The sequence below is a fragment of the Hyla sarda genome, chromosome 2 (genome assembly GCF_029499605.1).
Source record: "Hyla sarda isolate aHylSar1 chromosome 2, aHylSar1.hap1, whole genome shotgun sequence".
Lineage (NCBI taxonomy): Eukaryota > Metazoa > Chordata > Amphibia > Anura > Hylidae > Hyla > Hyla sarda.
The window spans coordinates 501356111-501383104 of record NC_079190.1 but is presented as its reverse complement, the minus strand read 5'-3'; the positions used below and the strand labels follow the sequence as shown (position 1 = coordinate 501383104).

General features: G+C 47.3%; 2 protein-coding genes across 2 annotated transcripts in view; both read left to right on the top strand.

Moving 5' to 3' along the window:
• Positions 1–17225, top strand: part of LOC130357216 (zinc finger protein OZF-like) — a 66824-nt gene extending 49599 nt beyond the window's left edge. Inside the window, exons 3-7 of the mRNA XM_056559816.1 lie at positions 3963–4075; positions 12420–12510; positions 12623–13204; positions 13352–13434; positions 14893–17225. Of these exons, the coding sequence (XP_056415791.1) occupies positions 13359–13434; positions 14893–16190 (1374 nt within the window). The 5' untranslated portion in view covers positions 3963–4075; positions 12420–12510; positions 12623–13204; positions 13352–13358 and the 3' untranslated portion in view covers positions 16191–17225. The remainder of the gene's footprint in view (positions 1–3962; positions 4076–12419; positions 12511–12622; positions 13205–13351; positions 13435–14892) is intronic.
• The window catches only part of LOC130357218 (oocyte zinc finger protein XlCOF8.4-like), a 329282-nt gene that overhangs the window by 203659 nt on the left and 98629 nt on the right, over positions 1–26994 (top strand). The gene's annotated exons all lie outside the window — the stretch shown is intronic.

Genomic DNA, 26994 nt, shown 5'->3' with positions numbered 1-26994 from the left:
ATTTTATGTTAGCGACATCACTACTGCCCATCACCTGCCCAATACCATCCCTACAGTGATCATGGTGGGGGCAGCATCATGTCTGGTGGAAACCAGGCACTGCCCATTACCTGCCCAATACCATCCCTACAGTGATCATGGTGGGGGCAGCATCATGTCTGGGGGAAGCCAGGCACTGGCCATCACCTGCCCAATACCATCCCTACAGTGATCATGGTGGGGGCAGCATCATGTCTGGAGGAGACCAGGTACTGCCCATCACCTGCCCAATACCATCCCTACAGTGATCATCGTGGGGGCAGCATCATGTCTGGAGGAAACCAGGTACTGCCCATCACCTGCCCAATACCTTCCCTACAGTGATCATGGTGGGGGCACAGGCACTGCCCATCACCTGCCCAATACCATCCCTACAGTTATCATGGTGGGGGCAGCATCATGTTTGGGGGAAACCAGGCACTGCCCATCACCTGCCCAATACCATCCCTACAGTGATCATGGTGGGGGCAGCATCATGTCTGGGGGAAACCAGGCACTGCCCACCACCTGCCCAATACCATCCCTACACTGATCATAGTGGGGGCAGCATCATGTCTGGAGGAAACCAGGCACTGCCCATCACCTGCCCAATACCAACCCTACAGTGATCATGGTGGGGGCAGCATCGTGTCTGGGGGAAACCAGGCACTGCCCATCACCTGCCCAATAACATCCCTACAGTGATCATGGTGGGGGCAGCATCATTTCTGGAGGTAACCAGGCACTGCCCATCACCTGCCCAGTACCATCCCTACAGTGATCATGGTGGGGGCAGCATCATGTCTGGAGGAAACCAGGCACTGCCCATCACCTGTCCAATACCATCCCTACAGTGATCATGGTGGGGGCAGCATCATGTCTGGAGGAAACCAGGCACTGCCCATCACCTGCCCAATACCATCACTACAGTGATCATGGGGGGGGGGGCAGCATCATGTCTGGAGGAAACCAGCCACTGACCATCACCTGCCCAATACCATCTCTACAGTGATCATGGTGGGGGCAGCATCATGTCTGGGGGAAACCAGGCACTGCCCATCACCTACCCAATACCATCCCTACAGTGATCATGGTGGGGGCAGCATCATTTCTGGAGGTAACCAGGCACTGCCCATCACCTGCCCAATACCATCCCTACAGTGATCATGGTGGGGGCAGCATCATTTCTGGAGGTAACCAGGCACTGCCCATCACCTGCCCAATACCAACCCTACAGTGATCATCGTGGGGGCAGCATCATGTCTGGAGGAAACCAGGTACTGCCCATCACCTGCCCAATACCTTCCCTACAGTGATCATCGTGGGGGCACAGGCACTGCCCATCACCTGCCCAATACCATCCCTACAGTTATAATGGTGGGGGCAGCATCATGTTTGGGGGAAACCAGGCACTGCCCATCACCTTCCCAATACCATCCCTACACTGATCATGGTGGGGGCAGCATCATGTCTGGAGGAAACCAGGCACTGCCCATCACCTGCCCAGTACCATCCCTACAGTGATCATGGTGGGGGCAGCATCATGTCTGGAGGAAACCAGGCACTGCCCATCACCTGTCCAATACCATCCCTACAGTGATCATGGTGGGGGCAGCATCATGTCTGGAGGTAACCAGGCACTGCTCATCACCTGCCCAATACCATCACTACAGTGATCATGGGGGGGGGGGGCAGCATCATGTCTGAAGGAAACCAGCCACTGACCATCACCTGCCCAATACCATCTCTACAGTGATCATGGTGGGGGCAGCATCATGTCTGGGGGAAACCAGGCACTGCCCATCACCTACCCAATACCATCCCTACAGTGATCATGGTGGGGGCAGCATAATTTCTGGAGGTAACCAGGCACTGCCCATCACCTGCCCAATACCATCCCTACAGTGATCATGGTGGGGGCAGCATCATTTCTGGAGGTAACCAGGCACTGCCCATCAGCTGCCCAATACCAACCCTACAGTGATCATGGTGGGGGCAGCATCCTGTCTGGGGGAAACCAGGCACTGCCCATCACCTACCCAATACCATCCCTACAGTGATCATGGTGGGGGCAGCATCATGTCTGGAGAAAACCAGGCACTGCCCATCCCCTGCCCAATACCATCCCTACAGTGATCATAGTGGGGGCAGCATCATGTCTGGAGGAAACCAGGTACTGCCCATCACCTGCCCAATAGCATCCCTACAGTGATCATGGTGGGGGCAGCATCATTTCTGGAGGTAACCAGGCACTGCCCATCACCTGCCCAATACTATCCCTACAGTGATCATGGTGGGGGCAGCATCATTTCTGGAGGTAACCAGGCACTGCCCATCACCTGCCCAATACCATCCCTACAGTGATCATGGTGGGGGCGGCATCATTTCTGGAGGTAACCAGGCACTGCCCATCACCTGTCCAATACCATCACTACAGTGATCATGGTGGGGGCAGGATCATGTCTGGGGGAAACCAGGCACTGCCCATCACCTGCCCAATACCATCCCTACAGTGATCATAGTGGGGGCAGCATCATGTCTGGGGGAAACCAGGCACTGCCCATCACCTGCCCAATACCATCCCTACAGTGATCATGGTGGGGGCAGCTTCATGTCTGGAGGAAACCAGGTACTGCCCATCACCTGCCCAATACCATCCCTACAGTGATCATGGTGGGGGCAGCATCATGTCTGGAGGAAACCAGGTACTGCCCATCACCTGCCCAATACCATCTCTACAGTGATCATGGTGGGGGCAGCATCATGTCTGGAGGAAACCAGGCACTGCCCATCACCTGCCCAATACTATCCCTACAGTGATCATGGTGGGGGCAGCATCATGTCTGGAGGAAACCAGGCACTGCCCATCACCTGCCCAATACCATCCCTACAGTGATCATGGTGGGGGCAGCGTCATGTCTGGAGGAAACCAGGCACTGCCCATCACCTGCCCAATACCATCCCTACAGTGATCATGGTGGGGGCAGCATCATGTCTGGAGGAAACCAGGCACTGCCCATCACCTGCCCAATACCATCTCTACAGTGATCATGGTGGGGGCAGCGTCATGTTTGGAGGAAACCAGGCACTGCCCATCACCTGCCCAATACCATCCCTACAGTGATCATGGTGGGGGCAGCATCATGTCTGGAGGAAACCAGGCTCTGCCCATCACCTGCCCAGTACCATCCCTACAGTGATCGTGGTGGGGGCAGCATCATGTCTGGAGGAAACCAGGCACTGCCCATCACCTGCCCAATACCATCCCTACAGTGATCATGGTGGGGACAGAATCATGTCTGGAGGAAACCAGGTACTGCCCATCACCTGCCCAATACCATCCCTACAGTGATCATGGTGGGGGCAGCATCATGTCTGGAGGAAACCAGGTACTGCCCATCACCTGCCCAATACTATCCCTACAGTGATCATGGTGGGGGCAGCGTCATGTCTGGAGGAAACCAGGCACTGCCCATCACCTGCCCAATACCATCCCTACAGTGATCATGGTGGGGGCAGCGTCATGTCTGGAGGAAACCAGGCACTGCCCATCACCTGCCCAATACCATCCCTACAGTGATCATGGTGGAGGCAGGGAGACTGGTCAGGGTTTAGGGAAAGCTGAATGAAACAAAGTACAGAGATATTCTTAATAAAAACCAGATCAAAAGTGCTCTGGACCTCAGACTGGGCAGAAGGTTCCATATATACAGACAGAATGACATCCATATATACAATATATACAGCTATATACTTCTGTATGTGTATATGTAGTGAGAGAACGGAGAAGTGTATAGATATATATCCATACATACAGAATGACATCTCTATATACAGACATGATATAGATGACGCCGTGTACTGTCTGCAGATTTATTCTTCACTTTATGGAGTCTGTGTGCAGTGGGCGGAGCTCAGAGTGATGATGACTTCCTTGCCCCTAGGCATGCTGGGTATGGTGGGAGAAGAAGCAGGAAGAGACCTACAGCAGGAGAACATGCAGTGCAGACTATTCAGAGCTGTAACATCTCTGGAGACCCCGGAACATGAGGAGCAGGTACATGGGAGATGTCACCCCCTATAATCTACAAGAACACAGCGCCCCCTACATGTACACTACACACTCACCTCTACTACATGTACACTACACACTCACCTCTACTACATGTACACTACACACTACTCACCTCTACTACATGTACACTACACACTACTCACCTCTACTACATGTACACTGCACACTACTCACCTCTACTACATGTACACTACACACTACTCACCTCTACTACATGTACACTGCACACTACTCACCTCTACTACATGTACACTACACACTACTCACCTCTACTACATGTACACTACACACTACTCACCACTACTACATGTACACTACACACTCACCACTACTACATGTACACTACACACTCACCTCTACTACATGTACACTACACACTACTCACCTCTACTACATGTACACTACACACTACTCACCTCTACTACATGTACACTACACACTACTCACCCCTACTACATGTACACTACACACTACTCACCTCTACTACATGTACACTACACACTACTCACCTCTACTACATGTACACTACACACCTCTACTACATGTACACTACACACCTCTACTACATGTACACTGCACACTCACCTCTACTACATGTACACCACTCACCTCTACTACATGTACACTACACACTACTTACCTCTACTACATGTACACTACACACTACTCACCCCTACTACATGTACACTACTCACCTCTACTACATGTACACTACACACTACTTACCTCTACTACATGTACACTACACACTACTCACCTCTACTACATGTACACTACACACTACTCACCTCTACTACATGTACACTACACACTACTCACCTCTACTACATGTACACTACACACTACTCACCTCTACTACATGTACACTACTCACTACTCACCTCTACTACATGTACACTACACACTACTCACCTCTACTACATGTACACCACACACTACTCACCTCTACTACATGTACACTACACACTACTCACCTCTACTACATGTACACTACACACTACTCACCTCTACTACATGTACACTACACACCTCTACTACATGTACACTACACACCTCTACTACATGTACACTACACACCTCTACTACATGTACACTACACACCTCTACTACATGTACACTACACACCTCTACTACATGTACACTACACGCTCACCACTACTACATGTACACTACATACTCACCTCTACTACATGTACACTACACACTACTCACCTCTACTACATGTACACTACTCACCTCTACTACATGTACACTACACACTACTTACCTCTACTACATGTACACTACACACTACTCACCTCTACTACATGTACACTACACACTACTCACCTCTACTACATGTACACTACATACTACTCACCTCTACTACATGTACACTACACACTACTCACCTCTACTACATGTACACTACACACTACTCACCTCTACTACATGTACACTACACACTACTCACCTCTACTACATGTACACTACACACTACTCACCTCTACTACATGTACACTACACACTACTCACCTCTACTACATGTACACTACACACTACTCACCTCTACTACATGTACACTACTCACTACTCACCTCTACTACATGTACACTACACACTACTCACCTCTACTACATGTACACCACACACTACTCACCTCTACTACATGTACACTACACACTACTCACCTCTACTACATGTACACTACACCCTACTCACCTCTACTACATGTACACTACACCCTACTCACCTCTACTACATGTACACTACACACTACTCACCTCTACTACATGTACACTACACACTACTCACCTCTACTACATGTACACCACACACTACTCACCTCTACTACATGTACACTACACACTACTCACCTCTACTACATGTACACTACACCCTACTCACCTCTACTACATGTACACTACACCCTACTCACCTCTACTACATGTACACTACACACTACTCACCTCTACTACATGTACACCGCACACTACTCACCTCTACTACATGTACACCGCACACTACTCACCTCTACTACATGTACACTACACACTACTTACCTCTACTACATGTGCACTACACACTACTCACCTCTACTACATGTACACTACACACTACTTACCTCTACTACATGTACACTACACACTACTCACCTCTACTACATGTACACTACACACTACTCACCTCTACTACATGTACACTACACACTACTCACCTCTACTACATGTACACTACTCACCTCTACTACATGTACACTACTCACCTCTACTACATGTACACTACACACTACTCACCTCTACTACATGTGCACTACACACTACTCACCTCTACTACATGTACACTACACACTACTCACCTCTACTACATGTACACTGCACACTACTCACCTCTACTACATGTACACTGCACACTACTCACCTCTACTACATGTACACTACACACTACTCACCTCTACTACATGTACACTACACACTACTCACCTCTACTACATGTACACTACACACTACTCACCTCTACTACATGTACACTACACACTACTCACCCCTACTACATGTACACTGCACACTACTCACCTCTACTACATGTACACTGCACACTACTCACCTCTACTACATGTACACTACACACTACTCACCTCTACTACATGTACACTGCACACTACTCACCTCTACTACATGTACACTACACACTACTCACCTCTACTACATGTACACTACACACTACTCACCTCTACTACATGTACACTACACACTACTCACCTCTACTACATGTACACTACACACTACTCACCTCTACTACATGTACACTGCACACTACTCACCTCTACTACATGTACACTGCACACTACTCACCTCTACTACATGTACACTGCACACTACTCACCTCTACTACATGTACACTGCACACTACTCACCTCTACTACATGTACACTACACACTACTCACCTCTACTACATGTACACTACACACTACTCACCTCTACTACATGTACACTACACACCTCTACTACATGTACACTACACACTACTCACCTCTACTACATGTACACTACACACTACTCACCTCTACTACATGTACACTACACACTACTCACCTCTACTACATGTACACTACACACTACTCACCTCTACTACATGTACACTGCACACTACTCACCTCTACTACATGTACACTACACACTACTCACCTCTACTACATGTACACTGCACACTACTCACCTCTACTACATGTACACTGCACACTACTCACCTCTACTACATGTACACTACACACTACTCACCTCTACTACATGTACACTACACACTACTCACCTCTACTACATGTACACTACTCACCTCTACTACATGTACACTACACACCTCTACTACATGTACACTACACACTACTCACCTCTACTACATGTACACTACTCACCTCTACTACATGTACACTACACACTACTCACCTCTACTACATGTACACTACACACTACTCACCTCTACTACATGTACACTGCACACTACTCACCTCTACTACATGTACACTACACACTACTCACCTCTACTACATGTACACTACACACTACTCACCTCTACTACATGTACACTACACACCTCTACTACATGTACACTACACACTACTCACCTCTACTACATGTACACTACACACTACTCACCTCTACTACATGTACACTACACACTACTCACCTCTACTACATGTACACTACACACTACTCACCTCTACTACATGTACACTGCACACTACTCACCTCTACTACATGTACACTGCACACTACTCACCTCTACTACATGTACACTGCACACTACTCACCTCTACTACATGTACACTGCACACTACTCACCTCTACTACATGTACACTACACACTACTCACCTCTACTACATGTACACTACACACTACTCACCTCTACTACATGTACACTACTCACCTCTACTACATGTACACTACACACCTCTACTACATGTACACTACACACTACTCACCTCTACTACATGTACACTACTCACCTCTACTACATGTACACTACACACTCACCTCTACTACATGTACACTACACACTACTCACCTCTACTACATGTACACTACACACTACTCTCCTCTACTACACACTACTCACCTCTACTACATGTACACTACACACTACTCACCTCTACTACATGTACACTACTCACCTCTACTACATGTACACTACTCACCTCTACTACATGTACACTACACACTACTCACCTCTACTACATGTACACTACTCACCTCTACTACATGTACACTACACACTACTCACCTCTACTACATGTACACTACACACTACTCACCTCTACTACATGTACACTACACACTCACCTCTACTACATGTACACTACACACTACTCACCTCTACTACATGTACACTACACACTACTCACCTCTACTACATGTACACTACACACTACTCACCCCTACTACATGTACACTACACACTACTCACCTCTACTACATGTACACTACACACTACTCTCCTCTACTACACACTACTCACCTCTACTACATGTACACTACACACTACTCACCTCCACTACATGTACACTACACACCTCCACTACATGTACACTACTCACCTCTACTACATGTACACTACACACTACTCACCTATACTACATGTACACTACACACTACACACCTCTACTACATGTACACTACACACTACTCACCTCTACTACATGTACACTACACACTACTCACCTCTACTACACGTACACTACACACTACTCACCTCTACTACATGTACACTGCACACTACTCACCTCTACTACATGTACACTACACACTACTCACCTCTACTACACGTACACTACACACTACTCACCTCTACTACATGTACACTACACACTACTCACCTCTACTACATGTACACTACACACTACTCACCTCTACTACATGTACACTACACACTACTCACCTCTACTACATGTACACTACACACTACTCACCTCTACTACATGTACACTACACACTACTCACCTCTACTACATGTACACTACACACCTCTACTACATGTACACTACACACTACTCACCTCTACTACACGTACACTACACACTACTCACCTCTACTACATGTACACTACACACTACTCACCTCTACTACATGTACACTACACACTACTCACCTCTACTACATGTACACTACACACTACTCACCTCTACTACATGTACACTACACACTACTCACCTCTACTACATGTACACTACACACTACTCACCTCTACTACATGTACACTACTCACCTCTACTACATGTACACTACACACTACTCACCTCTACTACATGTACACTACACACTACTCACCTCTACTACATGTACACTACACACTACTCACCTCTACTACATGTACACTACTCACCTCTACTACATGTACACTACTCACCTCTACTACATGTACACTACACGCTCGTTTCTGCTTATTGATGCTCTACAGTGGACGGTGTTAACGAAATCACTGTTAATGGGGTACTCCACCAAAAAACATGATTTCAGGGGTCCCGCCGCTGTCCCCTAGTCATCCGTGCACAGAGTGAAATCCGCTGCGTGCTGGATGACAGGCGACTACAGCCGCCCCACCCCCTGTCTATGGGAGGAGGCCTGATGGCTACCTGCTAGCTGTCACTCCCCCTCCCAAAGACATGCATGGAGGTGCCATGGCTCCAGTCTTTTGTGTTCCGGACGTCGCTGCTGCCGGCCCGGAGATCACAGGGGTCCCCAGTGGCGGGCCCCCCCCGTGATCTGACATCTTATCTGCTATCCTTTGGATAAGATAATTTTTGGCAAATTACCCTTTTAAGAATAACAAGTTCTATCTGAACCAAAATACAACCTATAAAAACAACAGGCAAAAAGTGATCCCTGCGACAGTCCCATAGACAGAGAAATAAAGAAAACAAATGAATAAACAGATCGCCTTCCCATGTTTTTTTTTAGAAAATATAAATTTATAAAAATAAGTAAGTTGTATCGCCATGTGTGGTATTTAAATATAATACAGTAAAATCTCCCTTAGGGGGACACCTCTTTTTTCCTCGGCAGAGTCCCATCCGACTTAATGTAGTTGCACCCTCCAAATCGGGGACATTCCAAATAGCGGACGCACCTAATAGGAGACAAAACACTCCCAATAGGGCATAACCAGGCTCATGTGCCGGCCCTACCATGTACACAGGGCCATCAGGGGGGGAACAGCCAATACCCCAGTAAGGGGCCCAGGACCCCGCTGCACCCCCTGCAGCAGCCCCAGCAAAGAAGCAAAAGGCCACTGTTTAAACAATGGTCTCCTGCTTCTGTACGTCCGCCGGCCACATCATTCACCCGCCTCCTCCCCTGATCCCTCAAGGCCACTTTATTCCCCCTGTGCCAAATCATCCCTCCTCTATTACCCCCAGTGCACTTTATTCTCCATAAGCCAAATCACATCACCCCTCCCGGGCACGGATGGGATCATGGGGAATTGATTTGGCACGTGGGGGGGGGGGGGATGAAGTGGTACGGTGGGATTAGGGGAGATTAAACGACACTGGGAGATTCTACTGTAATATTGCTTTTTATCATGTTTTAATGTCATTTTAACCCCTTAATGATCACGTCCATTGGCCATTACCGAGGTATGACGTGGGCTCCCGACTCGAGCCTGCGTCATACCGGCCGGCCGTCATACCGGCCGGCCCCCAGCTGATTCTTGTAGCTGGGGGCCGGCGTTAATAGCCGACATGCAGCGATCAACGTCAATGCTGACAGCGGCGTCAAAAGGTGCCTGTATCCAGTCCCTGGTGGTCCAGTGGGGTGGATCGCTCCCCCGCAGCGCGATCACGGGGGGGGGGGGGGGGCGATCCACTACTGAGGTAGCCTGAGGGCTTACCTCTCCTCCTGTGTCAGCCTAGGCTCTCTGAATGATACAGTCTGGCAGGACCAGGCTTTATCAATCGAGCGCAGACCACACCATTGCATGTAATCCCATTCATTTGTATGAGGAATCAAATGATTCCTCCTAAAAGTCCCCTAAGGGGACTAAAAGTGTAAAAGAAAAAAAGGTTAAAAAAAAGTTTAACACACACACATTAACCCCTTCCTTATTAAAAGTTTAAATCACCCCCCTTTTCCCAAATTCCATATAAATAATATATAAGCATAATAAAAATAAACATATGTGGTATCTCCGCGTGTGTAAATGTCCGAACTATAAAAATATATCATTATTTAAACCGCACGGTCAATGGCGTACGCACAAAAAAATTCCAAAGTCCAAAATAGCGTAATTTTGGTCACTTTTTATATCATGAAAAAGTGAATAAAAAGCGATCAAAAAGTCTGATCAATACAAAAATGGTACCGATAAAAACTTCAGATCACGTCGCAAAAAATGAGCCCTCAAACCGCCCCATATTCAGAAAAATAAAAAAGTTATAGGGGTCAGAAAATGAGAATTTTAAACGTATAAATTTTCCTGCATGTAGTTATGATTTTTTCCAGAAGTACGACAAAATCCAACCTATATAAGTAGGGGATCATTTTAACCATATGGACCTACAGAATAAAGATAAGGTGTCATTTTTACCGAAAAATGTACTGCGTAGAAACGGAAGCCCCCAAAAGTTACAAAATTGCATTTTTTCTTCAATTTTCTCGCACAATGATTTTTTTTTCCATTTTGCCGTAGATTTTTGGGTAAAATGACTAATGTCACTGCAAAGTAGAATTGGTGACGCAAAAAATAAGCCATAATATGGATTTTTAGGTGCAAAATTTAAAGGGTTATGATTTTTAAAAGGTGAGGAGGAAAAAATGAAAGTGCAAAAACGGAAAAACCTGTGGTCCTTAAGGGGTTAATATTCAGTAATTTAGTAAGATTTTTGGCCTTTTTTTTCTCAATAGGGGACATCTCCCAATAGCAGACACCTTTTAATTCCCCGTGAGTGTCCCTGTGGGTGTATTATTGATCCTGTATAGTGGCCGGAGTAGATGGGTGGGGGAGCTCAGAATTGCAGATTTTTGGTCATATAATATATCAGGAAAAAATAATAAAAAGAGATTAAAAAAAAAATTCCATGAAAGCCAAGTTGGCGCACGTGGAGCAGTGAGACCCAGAACTTGCATTTAGTGAAGCACCTGAGGCAGCATTTACCTGACAGGACCATGTCTTGTACTGGGACACCCAAATAACAGACACCATGAAAGACGATATCAGAGCGATCAGGATCTTATAATTCACAACCAGTGACCACGATTCTTCATGGCGGATGTTCTGTCACATGTCATTTATACCCGATCCTCCATGGGGCCCCTCAGGTTTCTTATAAAGCCCATAATCCTTCTCTTCAGTGACCGACCAAGGATGGAGGAGGACAGAGACCACATGTCTGGGAGGATATTAGACCTCACCCTAGAGATGATCTACTGGATCACTGGAGAGGTGAGAGGGTCACATGACCTTCCTTGTATCTCTATTAATAAAGCAGGGAAATGAGTGGAAAGGTGCGGGATTCTTCTTCTCTCTGTAGTGATCAGTGTCTCCCAATACACAGGATTACACAGTAGTGAAGAAGTCGTCTGGTGAGTGTGTGACACCCCGTGTGTCAGGAGGCTGGAGGAGGAGCCAGAGCCCCGCCCCCGAGGAGCCTCCACTTCATTCACTGATACATGAGCAGAAGATCCTAGAACTTACCTCCAGGATCACTGAGCTGCTGACTGGAGAGGTGAGCGCTGCTGGGAATGCTGGGACATTATACAATAACACCAAGGTATGAAGTGTCTGGAGGAGAATTGTATCATTGTCTGTGTCAGGTTCCTATAAGGTGTCAGGATGTCACTGTCTATTTCTCCATGGAGGAGTGGGAGTATTTATTAGGACACAAGGATCTGTACAAGGATCAGGTCATGATGGAGGATCACCAGTCCCTCACATCACCAGGTAAGAGGAGAGAGCAGGTTTGTGGATCTCCTAGATTCCCCCATCATCTGATCATCACATATAACAATGGATTCAGTCACTGTGTTTATTTCCTATAGATGGATCCAGTAGTATAAATCCCCCCGAGAGATGTCCCCGTCCTCTATATCCCCAGGATTGTAAAGAGGAAGAGGAGGATATCCCACTGGACCATCAGGTAGATGTTGGACATGATCTTTCTCTTCACAGAACATTAGTCCAGGACTTCAGCCTCATCTAGAATAGAACATTTTGGGCCCCAGGATTGATGTCCCTGGTTCTTGTCTTCTTGGAGTTTCTGACCTTTTCCTGATTTTCTCCTCAGGTCCTTAATGTTGGATCCGTGCAGGAAATATTCTGGAGGAACGAGGAGAGAACTGGAGGAACCCCGATCAGTGTCAGAGAATGGTGAGAGCCTCCATGTATCTGGGGTTTTCTTATCATGTGTAGACTGAGGGCACTTAGTAGGGATCGACCGATATCGTTTTTTTAGGGCGGATACCGATAATCGGTGGAGATTAGGGCCGATAGCCGATAACTTATACCGATATTCCGGTATAAGTTATCGGCTATTTAACCCCCTGCGACACCGCTGCAGATCATTGATTTAAAGCGGGCGCTTTAAATCAATGATCTGCAGTGGCTTTTGCGGGGCCATAGGCCGCCGCTGCCACCACCCGCTTTTCTCCCCCTACCTGTCAGGATGGTCCGGGCCATCCATCCTTCCTTCCTGTAGTGTCCGGCGGCGTTCCGGGTGGAGGGTGAACCGGTCCGGGCTGTCCTTCTTCTCCGGCGATCATCTTCTCCACTCCGGGCAGGCTCCGGCCTAGTACGCTGCATAGACGCCGCTGCGCAGTGACGCCCGTGCGCAGCAACGCACCTGACGTCACGGCGTAGCGGCCGGAGCCTGCCCGGAGTGGAGAAGATGACCGCCGGAGAAGAAGGACAGCCCAGACCGGTTCACTCTTCACCCGGAACGCCCCCGGACACTACAGAAAGGAAGGATGGATGGCCCGGACCACCCCCATTACGGGTAAGTTTAATTTTTTTTATTGACTCGGAGGGTGGGGGAGGGGCCTGATCGGTATAGCGGTATGGGCAAAAATCCATACCGGTATACCGCCCAGCATCACGGTGGGGGGTGCGACGCGGTGCGGTGGGTCGGGGGTGCGGTGCGGCGGGTCGGGGGGGGTGGCGGTCGCGGTGCGGTGGGGGCAGTGCGGGGGGCGGGGCATTATCGGCAAGGTAATTGCCGATACCGATAATGCCCAAAATCGTGATTATCGGTCGATAATATCGGCCATACCGATAATCGGTCGATCCCTAGCACTTAGAACCTTCTACCTTCTCTCTATGAGATGTATATTGTAGATTCTATAGACAATTTGGACGAATTGATAGAAACATATTTTACTATGAGGCTCCAATAATTATTTTCCTTTCTCTGCTTATTTTTGACCTTCAGGACCAAGACCAATTTTTTAAATCTTCTCCTTCTCACGTTATGTCGTAATAAATTTTTCAGGCCTTAAAGGGGTACTCCACTGATCAGCACTTGGAACAAACTGTTCCGAACGCTGGAGCCGCCGCTGGCAGCTTGTGACGTCATAGCCCCACCCCCTCCTATAGACTGTCACGCCTCCTCCCATAGACTTGTATTGAGGGGCGTGGCATAACGAGGGGGCGGGGCTATGACATCACAAGCTCGGCTCCAGCATTCAGAACAGTTTTCCACATTCTGAACATAGGAAAAAGAGAACCTTTGTTGACTGTATTTGCATATATGTCTTGCTCATGGAATGGCCTTTGGACATAGAATGATATCACATGATGTTTGTTTGGATAAAATGTTGTTTGTTTTTCCAGGTGAAGACAAGATGAGCGACTCTCCTGAACGTCTCTTCTTAACTTACTGTTCCGAAGCAGAAGATGATTCATCACAAATTGGCAAAAAAATAACTGGACATAAAGTTTTTGCAAATTCTGAATGTGGTAAATATCTCAAAAATAAATCTTATCGCCTAACACAAGAGAGAATTTCTGCAGATGAAAGGCCAATGTCTTATGCAGAATGTGGGAAATCTTTTTGTCCTAAATCAAGTCTTGTGGAACATCAGCAAGTGCACTCAGGAGCGGAGCTAGTGTCATGTACAGAATGTAGAAAATGTTTTCCTACAAAATGGCAACTTATTAGTCATCAGAGAACTCACAAAGGGGAGAAGCCTTTTATGTGTTCGGAATGTGGAAACTGTTTTAGTCATAAATGTGATCTGGTTAAACATCTGAAAACTCACACAGGAGAAAAGCCATGGTCATGTTCAGAATGTGGAAAATGTTTTAGTACAAAAAGGCAACTTGTTCATCAGAGAACTCACACAGGAGAGAAGCATTTTATGTGTTCAGAATGTGGGAGATGTTTTAGTCAGAAATCAGATCTAATGAAACATCTGAAAACTCACACAGGAGAGAAGCCATTTTCGTGCCTGGAATGCGGCAAATGTTTCACTAGGAAGTCATGTCCTGTTGAACATCAGAGAACTCACACAGGAGAGAAGCCTTTTAGGTGTTCGGAATGTGAAAAATGTTTTAGTCATAAATGTGATCTGGTTAAACATCAGAGAGTTCACACAGGAGAAAAGCCATGGTCATGTTCAGAATGTGGAAAATGTTTTAGTACAAAAAGGCAACTTGTTGTTCATCAGAGAACTCACACAGGAGAGAAGCCTTTTATGTGTTCAGAATGTGGGAGATGTTTTAGTCAGAAATCAGATCTGATTAAACATTTGAGAACTCACACAGGAGAGAAGCCATTTTCATGCCTGGAATGTGGCAAATGTTTTACTAGGAAATCATTTCTTGTTGAACATCAGGGAACTCACACAGGAGAGAAGCCGTGGTTATGCTCAGAATGTGGAAAGTCTTTTACAGTAAAATCATATCTGGTTAAACACCAGAGAACTCATAGAGAAGAAAAGCTATGGTCATGTTCAGAATGTGGAAAAGGTTTTAGAAGAAAATGGCAACTTGTTTGTCATCAGAGAGCTCACACAGGAGAGAAGCCTTTTACGTGTTCAGAATGTGAGAAATCATTTACTGTGAAATCGGATCTGGTTAAACATCAGAGAAGCCATTTTTTCGTGCCTGGAACGTGGCAAATGCTTTAATGGGAAATCACTTCTTGTGGAACATCAGAGAATTCGCACAGGGGAGAAATCATTGTCATGTTTAGAATGTTGAAAACTTTTAGAGTAGAAAATAGCAACGGAGTTCAGTCATTACAGAACTTGGAAGGAAAGGAGCCTATTACTTATTCAAAATGTGGGAAATCTTTTTCCATCAAATCAGAGCTGGTTAAACATCAGAGTGTTCACCCAGGGGAAAAGCCATTTTCATGTCATGATTAAGCACAATTGCACACACTTTATCCTATTATTCACCAGAGAACTCCCATTCAGGAACCATTTTCATATCAAATGTCTATGCAATAGCAAAGAGGAAGTTATTTCACAATTAACCCCTTAATGACGCAGGACGTAAACGTTCATCCTGGTGCGGTGGCACTTAACGCCCCAGGACATACATTTACGTCCTATACATTACCGCGAGCATCGGTAGCAGCCAGGGACCCACTGGTAATGGCCGACATCCGCGATTGCGCGGATGTCCGCCATTAACCCCTCAGGTGCCGTGATGAATATTGATCACTGCATCTGCAGCGCTGCGGTCACTAAAATGGATGATCGAATCGCCCACAGTGCTGCCGCGGAGATCCGATCATCCAGAACGGCAGACAGAGGTCCTCTCTCCTGCCTCCGCTGCCTTCCACGGGTCTTCTGCTCTGGTGTGAGATCGAGCAGACCAGAGCAGAAGATGACCGATAATACTGACCAGTGCTATGACCTATACATAGCACTGAACAGTATTAGCAATCAACTGATTGCTATAAATAGTCCCCTATGGGGACTATTAAAGTGTAAAAATAAAAGTAAAAAAAGTTTTAAAAATCACCTCCCCCAATAAAAATGTAAATTGTCCCATTTTCTCCATTTAATGCCCAAAAAATTGTAAAAAAAAAAAAAAATGTAAAAAAATTGAATTAGCATATTTGGTATCACCGTTTGCATAAATATCCGAACTATTAAAATATAATGTTAATGATACCGTACGGTGAACATAAAGTCCAAAATTGATGTTTTTTTTTTTTTTTTTACATTTTACTCCCAAAAAATTGATAAAAATGTATAAAAATTTTTATATATGCCAAAATGGTATCAATAAAAAGCTGTAGCATTAAGCAGCTAATAAGTACTGGAAGGATTAAGATTTTTTAATAGAAGTAATTTACAAATATGTTTAACTTTCTGCCACCAATTGATTTAAAAGAAAAAAGGTTTTCACCGGAGTACCCCTTTAAAAAGATGAGAGTGTCCTGTAATTTTCCTCATAGGTTATAACCTCAACTATGAGAGACAGAATGAGAAAAAAAAATCTATGAAATCACATTTTCTGATTTTTTAACCCCTTAAGGACCCAGCCATTTTACACCTCAGGACCCGGCCATTTTTTTGCACATCTGACCACTGTCACTTTAAACATTAATAACTCTGGAATGCTTTTAGTTATCATTCTGATTCCGAGATTGTTTTTTCGTGACATATTCTACTTTAACATAGTGGTAAAATTTTGTGGTAACTTGCATCCTTTCTTGGTGAAAAATCCCCAAATTTTATGAAAAATTTTAAAATTTTGCATTTTTCTAACTTTGAAGCTCTCTGCTTGTAAGGAAAATGGATATTCCCAAAAAAATTTTTTTTTATTCACATATACAATATGTCCACTTTATGTTTGCATCATAAAATTGATGAGTTTTTACTTTTTGGAAGACACCAGAGGGCTTCAAAGTTCAGCAGCAAATTTCCAATTTTTCACAAAATTTTCAAACTCACTATTTTTCAGGGACCAGTTCAGGTTTGAAGTGGATTTGAAGGGTCTTCATATTAGAAATACCCCACAAATGACCCCATTATAAAAACTGCACCCACAAAGTATTCAAAATGACATTCAGTCCGCGTTTTAACCCTTTAGGTGTTTCACAGGAATAACAGCAAAGTGAAGGAGAAAATTCACAATCTCCATTTTTTACACTCGCATGTTCTTGTAGACCCAATTTTTGAATTTTTACAAGGGGAAAAAGGAGAAAATGTATACTTATATTTGTAGCCCGATTTCTCTCGAGTAAGGACATACCTCATATGTCTATGTAAAGTGTTCGGCGGGCGCAGTAGAGGACTCAGAAGTGAAGGAGCGACGAGGGGATTTTGGAGAGTACGTTTTTTTAAAATGGTTTTTGGGGGGCTTGTTGCATTTAGGAAGCCCCTATGGTGCCAGAACAGCAAAAATCCCCCACATGGCATACCATTTTGGAAACTAGACCCCTTGAGGTACGTAACAAGGAATAAAGTGAGCCTTAATACCCCACAGGAGTTTCACGACTTTTGCATATGTAAAAAAATAAAAATAAAATTTCACTAAAATGTGTGTTTCCCCCCAAATTTCACATTTTTGCAAGGGTTAATAGCAGAAAATACCCCCCAAACATTGTAACCCCATCTCTTCTGAGTATGAAGGTACCCCATAAGTTGACCTGAGGTGTACTATGGGTGAACTACAATGCTCAGAAGAGAAGGAGTCATATTTGGCTTTTTGAGAGCAAATTTTGCTCGGGGGGCATGTCGCATTTAGGAAGCCCCTATGGTGCCAGGACAGCAAAATAACCCCCACATGGCATACCATTTTGGAAACTAGACCCCTTGAGGAATGTAACAAGGGGTACAGTGAGCATTTACCCCCCACTGGTGTCTGTCATATCTTTGGAACAGTGGGCTGTACAACATTTTTAATTTGCACAGCCCACTCTTCCAAAGATCCGTCAGACACCTGTGGGGTGTAAATTCTCACTGCACCCCTCATTACATTCCGTGAGGGGTGTAGTTTCCGAAATGGGGTCACATGTGGGGTTTTGTTTTTTTTGCGTTTGTCAAAACCGCTGTAACAATCAGCCACCCCTGTGCAAATCACCTCAAATGTACATGGCGCACTCTCCCTTCTGGGCCTTGTTGTGCGCCCCCAGAGCAGTTTGCGCCCCCATATGGGGTATCTCCGTACTCGGGAGAAATTGCGTTACAAATATTGGGGGGCTTTTTTCCCCTTTACCTCTTGTCAAAATGAAAAGTATAGGGCAACACCAGCATGTTAGTGTAAAAAGTTTATTTTTTTACACTAACATGCTGGTGTAGACCCCAACTTCACCTTTTCATAAGGGGTGAAAGGAGAAAAAGACCCCCAAGATTTGTTAGTCAATTTCTCCCGAGTACGGCGATACCCCATATGTGACCCCAAACTGTTGCCTTGAAATACGACAGGGCTCCAAAGTGAGAGAGCGCCATGCGCATTTGAGGCCTGAATTAGGGATTTGCATAGGGGTGGACATAGGGGTATTCTACGCCAGTGATTCCCAAACAGGGTGCCTCCAGCTGTTGCAAAACTCCCAGCATGCCTGGACAGTCAACGGCTGTCCGGCAATACTGGGAGTTGTTGTTTTGCAACAGCTGGAGGCTCCATTTTGGAAAGAGTGGCGTACCAGGCGTTTTTCATTTTTATTGGGGAGGGAGGGGGGCTGTGTAGGGGTATGTGTATATGTAGTGTTTTTTACTTTTTATTTTATTTTGTGGTAGGGTAGTGTAGTGTTTTTAGGGTACAGTCACATGGGCGGGGGATTACAGCGAGTTTGAGCTGCCGCGCAAAATTTGCTGCATTGCAAACTTGTAGCCCGATACTCACTGTAAGCCCCTGCCCATGTGAATGTACCCTGTACATTCACAGGGGGGGGACCTCCAGCTGTTGCAAAACTACTACTCCCAGCATGCCTGAGAATGTTTGGGAGTTGTGGTTTTGCAACAGCTGGAGGCACACGGGTTGGGAAACACTGAGTTAGGAAACAATGTTTCCCAACCAGTGTGCCTCCAGCTGTTGCAAAACCACAACTCCCAAACATTCTCAGGCATGCTGGGAGTAGTAGTTCGGCAACATCTTTAGAGCCAGATGTTGCAGAACTACAACTCCCAGCATGCTTGGAGTTGTAGTTTTGCAACATCTGGAGGACTACAGTTTGCAGACCACTAATACAGTGGTTCCCAATCTGTGCCCTTCCAGATGTTGCAAAACTACAACCCCCAGCATGCCCTTACTGTCCAGGCATGCTGGGAGTTGTAGTTCTGAAACATCTGAAGGGCCAGATGTTACAGAACAACAACTCCCAGCATGCCTGGACAGTAAGGGCATGCTGAGGATGTGTAGTTTTGCAACATCTGGAAGGGCACAGTGGTCCAAAAACTGTGGACCTCCAGATGTTGCAAAACTGCAACTCCCAGCATGCCCAGACGCCAAGGGCTGTCTGGGCATGCTGGGAGTTGTAGTTTACAGGGTCCTATTACAGCAATGCATGTCGCTTTACGGCGACGTGCATTGCTGTAAAGGGCCCGACCGCGGCTGAAGATCTACTCACCTGTCGCCGCCGCCGCCATCTTCCTGGCCGGGATCCGGGTCTTCGGGGACGAGGTAAGTACCGGGGCTGGTCCCCAGCACTCCCCCGTCCCCCACAGCGTCCTCCGGTCTTCCTCCCGTCCTCTCCGGACTTTCAGGGGCGGGCAGGACGGGAGGAAGTAACCGCCCCCCCTCCTGCGATTGGTCGGTTAACTAACCGACAGATCGCAGGGGGATCGGAAGAGGTGGCCGGCTTGCCACCTCGCTCCTATTCTTTAGCATGGTCCTGGCTGTCTGTGACAGCCGGGATCATGCGAAATTACCGGGCGGTCGGGTCCCAGAGACCCGATCAGCCCGGTATCGCCGCAGATCGCAAGGGCAATTTCCTACATGGCCCCCCTCGGCGTTTGCCCTGGATGCCTGCTGAAGGATTTCAGCAGGCATCCGGTTCCGATCTCTGCCCGGCGAGCGGCAGAGACCGGAAAACGCCAGGACGTACGGGGACGTCCTGGGTCCTTAAGGCCCAGGGTGCGGGGACGTCCCCGTACGTCCTGGGTCCTTAAGAGGTTAAAGAATTTATTTGCAAATTATGGTCAAAAATAAGTATTTGGTCAATAGCAAAAGTTCATCTCAATACTTTGTTATATCCCCTTTGTTGGCAATAACAGAGGTCAAACGTTTTCTGTAAGTCTTCATAAGGTTTTCACACACTGTTGCTGGTATTTTGGCCCATTCCTCCATGTAGATCTCCTCTAGAGCAGTAATGTTTGTGGCTGTCGATGGGCAACACGGACTTTCAACTCCCTCCAAAGGTTTTCTATGGGGATTAGATCTGGAGACTGGCTAGGCCACTCCAGGACCTTGAAATGCTTCTTAAAAATCCACTCTTTAGTTGCCAGGGCGGTGTGTTTGGGATCATTGTCATGCTGAAAGACCCAGCCACGTTTCATCTTCAGCGCCCTTGCTGATGGAAGGAGGTTTTCACTTAAAATCTCATGATACATGGCCCCATTCATTCTTTCCTTTACATGGATCAGTCATCCTGGTCCCTTAGCAGAAAAACAGCCCCAAAGCATGATGTTCTTTGGATGCAACTCAGCATTCTTTCTCCTCCAAACACGACAAGTTGAGATTTTACCAAAAAGTTCTACTTTGGTTTCATCTGACCATATGACATTCTCACAATACTCTTCTGAATCATCCAAATGCTCTCTAGCAAACTTCAGACTGGCCTGGACATGTACTGGCTTAAATGGGTTGTGTGCTGCCCTGCCTTTCGGAGCTCCGCTAGCAGTGTTCGGAGGTTCATTACTCCGAACGCTGTGTGCGGGCTTCCGTGTTCGCGGCCGCCGGGTGTGACGTCACACCCGGCCCCTTGTGACGTCTCGCCTGCCCCCTCAATGAAAGTCTATTGGAAGGGGGCGCGACCGCTGTCACGCCCCCTTCCCATAGACTTTGGTAGAGGGGGCGGGTGTGACGTCACGAGGGGCCGGGCATGGAGCAACGCCCGGCGGCCGCGAACACGGAAGCCCGCACACAGCGTTCGGAGTAATGAACCTCCGGACGCTGCTAGCGGAGCTCCGAAGGCAGGGCAGCGCACAACCCCTTTAAGTAGGGGGACACGTCTGACACTGCTTGATTTAAGTTCCTGGTGGCGTATTGTGTTACTGATGGTAGCCTTTGTTACTTTGGTCCCAGCTCTCTGCAGGTCATGCACTAGGTCCAATAATCTCACAAAGAAGAAGAAAAGCACTGGCACTGCTATAACACAAATCGCACCGCAACTAGTGTGAATTAGAGCCAGAATGTCATCCGCAGGTGAAACTATAATTGTGAGGTGCTCATGTCAGAAATACAGTCCATATGCAAAATACAATATCCAAGGGTAAAGACAGAGCACTCACCACCTCAACACTGCAGCCAGATGAATAGGGTCACAGTCCCGTTTGTATAGGTGGTTTCAGGGTGGCATCGATAAGTGGCAGATGGTATCAGGCAGGGGAGGCAGGAGGACGCCGGGCGACAGTGTTTCGTGTGGAGCTGGCGCTTTCTCAAGCCCTGATTGAAGTGACGCATTGTACCTGTTTAAATAAAGTTTAGCAGAGCTGCGCACACGGCGTCAACTTAGTGTGGCAAATCTATGAATGAATAGACAAAAGAGGGGAAATTACGTCAGCTTCATGCATAGTAACCCAGATTCAAACAGGGAACGATCCTCCGATTGCGATTTATAGTAAGTGTGAATAGTGTCTTATACAAAAGTTTACAAAAAAGTTTATAAAAATGCTCCATACTCGTTTTTATCATTGAGACCTAGAGGTCTCGTTGTGTTCAGGCGTATGATCCATAGGGATTCTATTTGCAATAGACGTTGATGCCGATCACCTCCATCAGGTAGACTGTCCACTCTTTCCAATCCTACAAATCTCACCATTAGCGGCATGGTGAATATTGATGGGATCAATAAGTTGGGTGGCACCTATTCCTGTTCGGATGGACCGTCTGTGATCTTTAACTCTGACCACTTGCTGTCTTTTGGTCTTCTCTACCTAGTACATGCCACAAGGACAGACCAGGGCATACATCTTCCCCAGACAATTCAGTGAGAAGAATCTACCCTTCGGTTCAGGCCCTTTTAGGAAGAGGACGAGGAGGGGCGGGCGAAGGAAACCCAAGAACGTCACATGGAGCCAGGAATGAAGGAGATGCTTGTAGTTCATTTAACAAATGTCGCTCTCACTGAACCTTACATTTCTGCTCTCAATAAAGGCCTTAATTTTGGCATAACCGAACCTTTCTCTTATGAAAGGGTTAAAAATTGATTTCTTTAAAGCCACACGTAAATTTAACTTGCAAAGAATTTTTTCCAATAAACCACCGGCAGCTATAAAATCAGATGGCATTGAGAGCCCTTGTGTCATTGGTCCGCTGGGGTTTCCCATAGTTAAAGAATTTTTAACGAGGAAGAGGTCGACACTGCGAGACTTCTCATTGAATTGTCTGGGGGAGATGTTGTACCATCTAAGCCACAAGATAGAGAACATAAACCCTTTATTAAAGGTAATAAATCTAAATTTAACTCCCCAACCACACCAGGAAGCATCATAGATATTTTCCCAAAAACTGTTACAAAACAAATTAAATCTCTTTTGCACCCAGCACCCATCCCTAATTTATCTGCAGGTGAAAAAACAGCTCTAAAAACTAGGGATTCACCGATATATCGGCGGCCGATACATATCGGCCGAAAATAGCTATTTTGGGGAAATGCCGAAACAACAAAAAATTTGCCGTTAATGACCCACCTCCCCTGCCCGCCCACAGCACAAGTTACAAACACTGCCAGTGCCAGAGGCGTAGCGTGGGGGGTGCAGGGGGGGGGGCGGCCGCATCGGGCGCAACATCTGGGGGGGGGGGGGGGGGGGGCGCTCTCCGGGATAGGAATACTTCTTTTTATGTGCCGGCTCCCGTGTGTGGCTGCAGGTGGGGGCCGGCCAGAGCATATAAAAAATAATACTGTATATTAAAAACCAGGGGGCCTCCAGCTGTTGTGAAACTACAACTCCCAGCATGCCCGGACCGGCAATGGCTGTCCGGGCATGCTGGGAGTTGTAGTTTCACAAAGTGATCCAACTAAATACAAGGTAAATTGCGCTCCCTATTGCGGAAGCATGTGGAATTAGGGGTGATTTCTGAGAGTCACAAAATTGATTCCCGAGTACCCAAAAAAAAAACTTTTTATTTACATCCTACCTAAGATACACAAGTCGCTGAGTCGACCCCGAGGGTGCCCAATAGTCTCTGGGGTTGACTCAGTGACTGCATCTCTATCCAGCTACTTGGACTGACTATTGGCCCCAATATTGAAAGAACTCCCCACCTTTTTGAGAGACACTGGTGACCTCCTGGCAGCAATTGATGGTTTCCCGTGGTGTGAAACCTTTTCCCTGGCTTCCATTGACAACGAGAGCCTGTACACCTGTGATAGCCTGGGAGAGTAGGGTATATGGGGTGTAGCTGTGTGGTAATTAAAGGGTGTCTGAGTCTGATTAACCCTTTGTATTCGTGACGCGAGGGTGAGGGATATTCTCTGCAATGCTTGTCCTACCGCCACCCTTCCCAAAGAGCGATAGGGAGGTATGGAATAACTGAATGTCCACAACCGGAGAGTTTGCTGAAAACAGTTGGAACTTTTACTGAAGATTTTATGCATGCTTCATAACCGGAACAGTTTCTATACAGGCAAAGTCTCTTAGAGATTGACAGTGGTTGGGACCTTAAGCGTTTTAGAGTCCGTGGACTGATATGCGCTGTTTCACTGGATTTAGGGGAGTTAGTTTCGGTCCAGTAGTCACGCTAGCTTTAGCGGGAATTTAGTTTAGAACTCACGGTTTAGTTTAGGCTTAGCCCAGCAGGTTTTCTGGCCTAGCTTGTCTTTGAAAGTTGCGCAGATCCGTCCTGCTAATCCGACATCCACGAGAGCAGCAACCCAAGAGAGCGATCATTGGCTACAGCTCCCTTATATGGGCAGGGGCTGGACTAAAGCTGATTGGTCCAATACTTCTGTCAATCATCTTTACAAAGGGTTATGGGTAATCATGTGACCCCAGGACCTCCAAAGGTCCTCCAACATACCATAGAGGAATTAACATAGTCACATGACCAAAGGTCCTGCGACGCTACAAAGGTAAGTATACTAATATGCATTATATTAAATATACACATTGTTAAATATGTACACATAAACATAAAATTAGAGAAAGAAGAGGCGACTAGGGGCTGTCCCCCCTTGGGGACCGTACCTGAAAGTAGTAACTCTGACTTTGGGGACCACCATACAAGGTACGGTATGCAATACGGTACCGGGACACCACACACCCACATCCCTTATGATGTGGGTGTACAGGCTGTCCGTTAATGTTTCCAAGCCACCAATAAAGACCACTCCTTCATTGATTTTTACATTGAAGCTTTAGCATTTGTGTTAAGCAACAACACATTTAGATACAACAATCAATGGCATGCACAAAAGCTAGGGACCGCGATGGGCACCCCCCGTTTCATGTTGCTACACCAATATTTTTAGGGCCGTGTTTGAAAGGAATTTTGTGTTTACTTCTGTCAACCCCTATGTGCGACATATTAAGTTATTTTTACGCTTTGTCGACGATATTTTCGCAATATCGGACGGGGGTGAGACTGAAATCAATGCCTTTCTAAATTTCCTTAACCAAATGAATAATGTGAACATGGCCCTTACCAGCCACTTTGGCAGTTCTACAATAGAATTCTTGGACGTAAAAGAAAGCCCCCGTATCGGAAGCGAAGTAGGAGAGGAGGGGGCACATGACAGGGGGCAGCGCAGCGGGAAAATAAGATAGGGGTCAAAGGCAGGTCAGGGGAAGGAGGGGGCATAGAGGAGGGGGAGTTAAGGAAGAGGTCGGAGGGGTTAAAAGGAGGTCCGGAACCGGAAGGGCCCCTCTTTACCTCAAGAAGCGTGGAAGGAAGTTGGAGCTGCTACAGGCTGCGGGACCGGCGTTGCAGATGGCGGACTTGGAAGCGGCGATCCGGCGGGTGAGAGAGGAGCTCCGGAGGAGAGGCACGGGATGGCTGGATCAGCAGCTCCACGGCGATGCGGCCGGGACGTCGGCTGCGATCGCGGCGCCTCCGCGGACGAGCGGGAGGAGGTCCAGGGCGCCGTCCAGAGTGAGCCCAGACGCGATCCCACGCTCCCAGCGCCGGCAGGAGAGCCCCGCCAGGGACCCTCCGGTGAGGCCTGCAGCTGCTCCCACATCTGACTGCGGTGAGTCTGCCGGGAGGAATCTCGGGCTGGGGAGGGGAGTGGTGGTGCCGGCGCGTGCAGAGCAGGGGCACTCTGCAAGAAGACGCTCCAGGAGGGGAGAGGCGGAGCTACTGACGGCTGGTCCCAGTGCGGAGGCTCCGTGCACTGGGAGGGCCCGGCGGTCGGAAGTGGACGGGAGGGTGTCGCCAGCGGCCCGGCGGGGCGCGGAGCTGGATGATGGAGGGGTCCGGAGGGCCTGCGGACGGACCTCGGGACACACTGCGGCGCCTGAAGGGACGAGGCGCCGGCAGGATCCGTCTCCAAGACGGCGTCTGGCTTCTGGTCGGGAGGCACGGGGGGAGCGTGTGGCTAGCTCCGCCCCCAGGGCTACATGCACTAGCGAGGAGGTATCCGGTGACGAGAGGGATGGAGGCGGAGCCTCTCCCATCTCAGCTGCAGAGGATGTCGCCGGGGATGAAAGCGATGACCTGCGACCTGCGGTGGCCAGTGTGGTGGTGCCGCCAACGGCCGCCCGGGGGGGCGGTACGACGGGTCAAGAACTGACTGGAGTGAGATCCGGAGGAGGCGCGTCGCGTCGGGGTCAAGGAGGAGCGGCGACCGCTGGGCTGTCCGCCCCAGAGAGG